The sequence below is a fragment of the Rousettus aegyptiacus genome, unplaced genomic scaffold (assembly GCF_014176215.1).
Source record: "Rousettus aegyptiacus isolate mRouAeg1 unplaced genomic scaffold, mRouAeg1.p scaffold_m13_p_3, whole genome shotgun sequence".
In the NCBI taxonomy this organism is placed as follows: Eukaryota; Metazoa; Chordata; class Mammalia; order Chiroptera; family Pteropodidae; genus Rousettus; species Rousettus aegyptiacus.
In genome coordinates, this window is record NW_023416306.1 from 173,207,616 (window position 1) to 173,214,573 (window position 6,958).

The 6,958-nt window shown below is 51.4% G+C and overlaps 1 protein-coding gene across 1 annotated transcript; it reads right to left on the reverse strand.

Moving 5' to 3' along the window:
• Nucleotides 1–258: 258 nt before the first annotated feature.
• On the reverse strand, nucleotides 259–5,115 carry ATP5MPL (ATP synthase membrane subunit 6.8PL). The gene is made up of 4 exons (XM_016121512.2): nucleotides 5,012–5,115; nucleotides 1,805–1,928; nucleotides 1,069–1,092; nucleotides 259–438 (listed from the first exon to the last, which is right to left on the reverse strand). The coding sequence occupies exons 2-4, from the start codon at nucleotides 1,926–1,928 to the stop codon at nucleotides 404–406; spliced, it is 183 nt and encodes a 60-aa protein (XP_015976998.2). The 5' UTR covers nucleotides 5,012–5,115; the 3' UTR covers nucleotides 259–403.
• Between the last annotated feature and the right edge of the window lie 1,843 nt (nucleotides 5,116–6,958).

The window sequence follows — 6,958 nt, forward strand, 5'->3', positions numbered from 1 at the left end:
CATGCGCAAGTTAGAACTTGCATATCATTGTCTCCATTTTCCAAGAGAAAATGGGGGCTCGGAGGCTGCAGAGTAAGTGGGGGGACATGGCTGCCAGGTCTTGTGGAGCGCTGGACGTGTGCGTGCCTAGGTGTGACCCCAGCTCCTGCAGCGGCTGGGATTCCGAAGGCTCAGCGAGTGGCTGTGTGTGTGGTGTCACCAAGGCCGGCTGGACACGACGGTCACACGGGGCGGGGGCGCGGAGAAGAGGCAGCAGTGTGTCTTACAGGTACATTTATTAACGCCACAAAGGACAACGCAGTTCTACAAGCACACGGCGCTGTTCCACGGTCCCATCTGTCAGAGCTTGTGAATCGCACAGGCGGACCGCCCTTCCGCCGACGCGCGCGCCATGCGCAGCTGGCTAATGGTGACCATGGGCGGGAGCAGGACTCGAGCCTTTTGGGAGAGAAAACAGATACGACTCAGGAAGGAAGTAGCCGATTACGCGAGGGTTAAGGCAGAGGCGTGAAGGACAGTCCTGAACAGCACGAAGGGCTGCGGGGGGCTCTCTGCAGGAACGCCCCGCTGCTGGAGGGGCTGTGTGAGCGACTGCGCGCAGCAGCAACAGGGGGCGGGGGCATGTCTCCCCCCCAGAGGTCGGGAGCGGGCCCTGGGTTTGCGCAGGGCTCAAATGACCACAGCCTCCCCGTCCTCTGGGAGACGGCGAAGAACCTCAACTCGCGTGGTGCCTCCCCCAGAGCACGTGCACCGGGCAGCGGGCCCACACGGCTGACCGTGCTTCCTACAGGTGGCGCCAGCGACCCCGGTGAATCCATCTTTCCACCACCCCTGCAGCCGGGGGCTTTACGTGGCCCAAGGGGGTGAGTGGTGGTTCCTAGCATTCAGATTACGAGAAGCAGAACTTCAGAATTGTCTCTCCCAGCAGGTGCAGTGAACTTCACCTTGCATCTCCTATGTTTACTGAGCCACGTGCCATTGTCAATTCAGAACAGGGACAGACCTCGTCTTGGAAAGGGGCGATGGAGTTTTTCATTCCCCACCCATTTAAAAAAGCAAAAATCTTACCTTTCAAAGCTTTACTTCTTTTATCTAAAATAGAAGGAAAGAAAACTTGGTCACATCAATGCTTTACGCAAGCCTCAGTCCCCTTGTTGTGGAAACCCACGTCTGACTGGCTGAAGAGCTCACGCTTAGGCAAAGCAGGAAGCCGTCGGGAAGCGGGAGTAACTAGACATCTTGAATCCAAGACGCAGTAAAATTTCTACCAAAGATGTCTGTGCGCGGCTCAACAGTCCGGAATTGGCAGGGCTCACCTCCCTACCGCCCCCCAAAATACAGTCTTGCCCTTTTAAGTTTTCCCTGTTCTTTCGTCTTTAACCAATCATTTATTAATACACAGTTGGGCCCCATCTCTGCCCCACTGGGAACCAAATGGTTACCCTGCCCTGCCTTTCATCATGAAGATATTTCAAACATTCAGAACCATGGAAAAGGAACGATAAAATGCCACATACCATGATTTCGCCCTTAGTTTAGCCTGCATTTCTTAACACTAAGGACATCTCCTAGGTATTTGAAATACCAGCGTCACATCCAAGAAAATTCACAATTCTCTGATAACCGGGTCTTGTTCAAATTTCCCCAACTGTCCCCAGATGCCTGCCAGCTGACATCTGCTCCCTGCCTTTTACTAGAGGACCACTGGGATTCTGATGGCCACTCCTAGTCCTTTACAACGTGAATGCTTTTGAAAATAATTTTCTTCCTGACCACTAACAAATCAAAACATGGGAAAACTCACCAGCACTCCTGATTTTGTAAATGATGAAGGTCATCAAGCCCATTCCTACCCAGATCTCCTGGTAAACCTGGGTGTAGTAGGGCTTCATGGGTACCCAAACATTTTTTATGAGGCTTTGCAGCATCTGAAAGGGAAGGCAGTGAACAGTCACACAGCCCTTGCTCTAGGCTTCGCTGGTAAGACACGTCCATGTCCCGTTAAGGTGCACCCCCCTTCCCACACTACTCCGCAGGGAGCCCCTCTTGTGCCAGCACCGCTCCCCATAGCCACTACTGCACCCCACGGGGGCTCGCTGCTCGACGCCCCAGCCTTGGCCACCCCAGCCCCTCTCATTCCTCACGGCCCAGAGCTCTCCCAGCATGTGCGGTGTCATGGAATGGTCGGTCCCCTCTCAGGTGGCTACCCTCCACTAACGATATGCCCCCAATGACACGCCGCCCTCCACTAACGATATGCCCCAATGACACGCCACTTTCAAAACTTTTCAATTGAAGAACCAGTAGACTAAAAACTGTTGGCATTCCAAGCGGAAAAAGAACACGGTCCAGGCATGGTGATTTCCTGTGAGGCTAACACCCAGGCTTGGGCGCATGCTGATCAGGGGCCTTGGTCCTTTCTGTTCAATTTCAGCTTTACTGAGGTGTAACAGATATGTAAAATGTAAGACATTTAAAGTACACATCGTGCTGATTTCATGTATGTATACATGAGGAACGGATTCCCCTGTGTGGTTAATTAATGGGTGTGCGTGTGTGTGTGAGAACTTCAAGTTCTAGTCTCTTACCAAATTTCACTTATACAACACAGTGTTATTAACTAGTCACAGGGTTTTACGTTTGACTCAGTCTTCACCGCTATTGACTAGACTCTAAAACGAGATGTCCTCATTCCATTTCAACAAGCTTTGTAACATCTGAAGCGGTCTATTAACTGGTCCAAGTCACCGTCAGGGGTAACTAGCCGAGCCCTCTCCATTTTGCTGGCCTCAGTTAGAGACAACGGCTTCACCCCCCACCCCCCGCCCCCCAGGGCGACGCAGAAGTGCACTCTCTACAGTTCTCCATGGCCTCCCACCCCTGAAACTGGGATTGTGGATCACCATTCCCTCAGCAAACGTGAACTGAGACCTACTGGGTGGCAGCATATGCGCCAAGACCCCGAGGTCACAATGAACTTGGAGGGAGGGGAGGAAGGGGAAGAAGGCCACTGTGGCTGCCCAGATTCAAAGCCTGGCTCTGCCACTTCCCAGCCAGGTCAAATGGCCCCGGTATCCTCATCTGGGATAAAACAGGTATAAGAACAGTCGCCACCCCAAAGGGCAGTTTCGAAGATGAGTTACTGTGGCAAGTATTTAGTGTCCGGGACCCTACACGGAGTGCTCATCACATGACACCACGGCTGGTCCACGGAAGGACAGATGGGCCGGTCGTTCACGGCCTTGGAGACCAAGGTAAAGAGTTAGGTTTTTATTCTAAGAATGTTACATGAATTAAACAGCATTCATAAAGTGTTTTACGCGGTCATTTCCTGCACCCCACCCCTCCAAGTGGTACTGAAAGTTGCCTGCATCACTCGGCTAGATGTGCGTCCCCCAGGTCCTGCTCCTCATCCCTGTGAGAACCAGCCCTGCCCAGACCTGGGCTCCAGCTCTTCCCAGGAGACAAGTATGATTCTGAAGGCTTGATCCTTGGAGGATGTGGCTGTGTCCTCCTCCTGGACGCCCTCACACTCCCTGTCCTCAGACTGCTGAGATGCTCTGTCAGAACACAAGGGTCCAAGATGCCACCAGCCCTGCCCTGAGAAGGCACCTGAGAGGACCCCGATAGGACCCCGAGGACACCTCTGGGAGCCCCGGACCTCAGAGTTCAGAGGCACCAAGTGCACCCTCTGCCCCTGCACCCAGCAACGAGTATGGAGGAAGGTGGTCCAAGGAGGCTGCACGTCTGGGACTCCTGGGTTCCAACCTAGTTCTGCCTGCTCTCTTCCAACCCTGGCCAAGTCCCCGAGGCTGTTGTTACAGAAGTTTCCCTTTCTGTGACACAGGGATACCGTCACCGGCCCCACAGGGTGTCCTGACGGAATTTTAAAAGGAAACAAAACTCTGCCTGGCGAGCACCTGGCATGGAGCAAGAATTTGGTAAATGAAGGAAAGGCCAAAAACTCCCGGCTGGCAGCAACAGTACTAAAGTACCAGGGTTCCAAGAGGGGGGCCTCAAGGTGCTGCTCTCACTTGGCGAGGCCAGAGGAGGGTCTGGAGGGTGCAAAGGAGATAAAAAGGGCTCAAAGAAACGTCAGTTATCCCCACGTTCTGCTCAGGGCCCAGGCGCCTCGGCACTGCCTTCCCCCCACTAGTGCCTTGGACTGCTATTAGCACACCGCGAACACCTTCCCCCTGCTTTCCTATAACCAAGGCGGTCATATTTGCCCGGACAGGTAACATGTTCCCAACATTTACTAAAGTGAGACCCCCCACTTTTTTCTACATGAATCCACCCTGTCCACCCACATGTCCCAGCTGCGTGGGTTTTATAGAACTGTTCCTTCAGACGCCCATCCCACGCAAAGGTCAAATGGGTGTCCACCGTGTCCGCTTAGGTCTGCAAAGTTTCTAGCACATTATCGGTGAGCCATTACCTGACCTTACACTGGAGGGAGAACGCCTGCCCCGTTGAGCCCCAGACCGGGATTCGGCCCGAGTTCCATCCTTCTCCCATCACTGCCTCTGATCCCGTTTTGGCCCCGTTCCCCTCTCCCAAGGCCTTGTCACATGCTCGGTATAAGTTGGGGAACAAGTGTGTTGTGAGAACCTGGGGTGCACTGGGGAGAAGATACTAGACGGGGTGAGACGTCCCGGTTGGGTCTCCGCTCTACCGCTGACCAGCCGGGTGGCCGAGCCTCCCACGGCCGCAGGACGCTCTGCACCGAAGGCGGCCCGCGCGCCGAAGGAAAAGGCGCTGCTTCCCGCTGACCGCTAAGCCCCGAACGGCCTCCCTTCGGCTTCGGGGTCGGGCAGGAAACGCCCGCGTGGACCGGGAGGGGTTGGACCCCAAGGTCAGCTGGGGCCGCGGCGGGGCCGGGGAGGCTCCCGCTCGCCGCTGGCCCCCTCCGCGGGCCCAGATCCAGCCCCGCTCCTTTGCCGGCCACTGTGCCGCCGCCGCCCCGTCTTGGCCGGCCCGCGCCGAGCGCCCAGTCCCGGCCCGCACTCACCTCGCCACAGGAAAGGCGGCTCAGACCACCCGAACCCGCACAGCCGCCTCGGGAAGGTCACCGAGCGCGCAGGCGCCGCGCGGGGCAGGCCGGGAAGGCGGAAGGAGCGGCGGCGCCCCGATGCCGCAGCGCTTCCCGGCCGCGCCTGCGCACCACAGCGTCCCCAGCGGTTGCCGCGGGTATGTCACAATCCGGTGACCAACCGTCCGGATTTGTCCCTGCCTTGGGACTTTCAGTGCTGAAACCGGGATGGTCCTGGGCACCGCGGACGCGGTGGCGAACCTATAAAAGGGACCGTCTTTCTTTGCCCTGCTGAAGGCAGAGAGGTCGGATCTCGCGCCCCCGTGGTTGTCTTGCCATTTCTCTTTATGGTGTTGACATTTTTGCTTTGCATGTTTTTAAGTACTGATTCTGCGCATAGCAGTTCTACTCAGTAGCCAATATAAGGGCTTCCAGCGGGGCTCCAGACATTGATCTTGACAGACACAGGCTTTAAAAATAGCTATGCTTACTATTTGCCAGGAAATAAAAATGAGCCTGAAAATTTCAGAAAACTGGAAATTATAAAAAATGAAACAAAGGAATACCTTTGTTTCATTTGAAAAAGAACCAAATAGAAATTGAATGGGTTTAACAGCAGATTAGACAGTCGGAGAATTCCTGAATTGGAAGATAGAAGAAACCACTTGGAAACAGACAAAAGAGGAGTTGAGAGATAGGCTACAGCAAGAAAGTCTATCATATGTGTAACTGAAATCTTAGAAGAAGAAAATGAGAGGGGGACAGGAATATCAGAAGAGAAAATGGCTAGCTGAGAATTTTCCAAAAGTGATAAAAAAAAAAAATCACACCAAAGATTCAAAAAGCCTTATGGAAACCAAGCAGGCAAGTAAATGAAAAAAAAAAAAAACAAAAAACAATCAATACCTCAAAACCTCAAAATAAAACCACAGAAAACTTAAGCAAAAGTAAATCTTAATAGCCAATCTAGAATTCAGTGCATAAGGAAATGAACGTTCAGTAAAGAAGGTGAAGTGACATTTCAGACAAACTAACAATTAGGGAATAACCAGTAGATCCTCAGTCAAAACAAAAAAAATCAGTGTTCATTATCCAGGCAGAAGGAAATGAGCTCAGACGGAAGGATGGGGATGCAGGAAGGAAGAGCAATAACGCCATCCTGCTTCAAAGAGAAAAAAGCTTAGAGCAGATGAAGCTGCACGCAAAACTTGAGAGCTTTCCACTTTAGGGTAGCGGTTCTCAAAGTGTGGTTTGGGCATTTCCAAGGTCCCCTGGGGGTCAAAAAACTATTTTCATAAGAACAGTGAGATGTCATTTGTCTTTTTCACTAGAATTCTCTCATTAGTGTGTGGAGTTTTCTGAAGCTATGTGACTTGTGATATCACAACAGAATGAATACAGAAACAGATATGAGAATTCAGCTGTTTTCCATTTAGGTAGCTATTAAGAGATCTTTGAAAATGTAAAAGTATCATTCTCGCACAGAAATTTTTAGGTAAATACTGTTACTTTTCATAAAAATACTCTCTAACACACATGGTTATATTACTGTTATTTTAAAATGAATTAAAAATAAAACATTTCTCAGTGGTAATCCCTGATACGGTAGATATTACCCACATAAACAAAAATGGCCTAGGGTCTTTAATCATTTTTAAGAGTATAAAGGGATCCTGAGACAAGGACCAGTTTTGAGAACTACTATCTCAAAAAATGTTTTAGATTTACGAGTTAGAAAACCACTGTCAACAATAGGCGTTTGGGGGAAACTTGAAGAACATCATCATAAGCTATTTCGGCATAAAGCTTTTGAACTTCGAACTCCACTTGAGATCAACAGAATTTTAACATCTTGAGTAGCAAATCCAAAATGCCCTAAGAAAAACACATCTTTGAAGAAAATGATGTTTAAAGAAACGACCACCC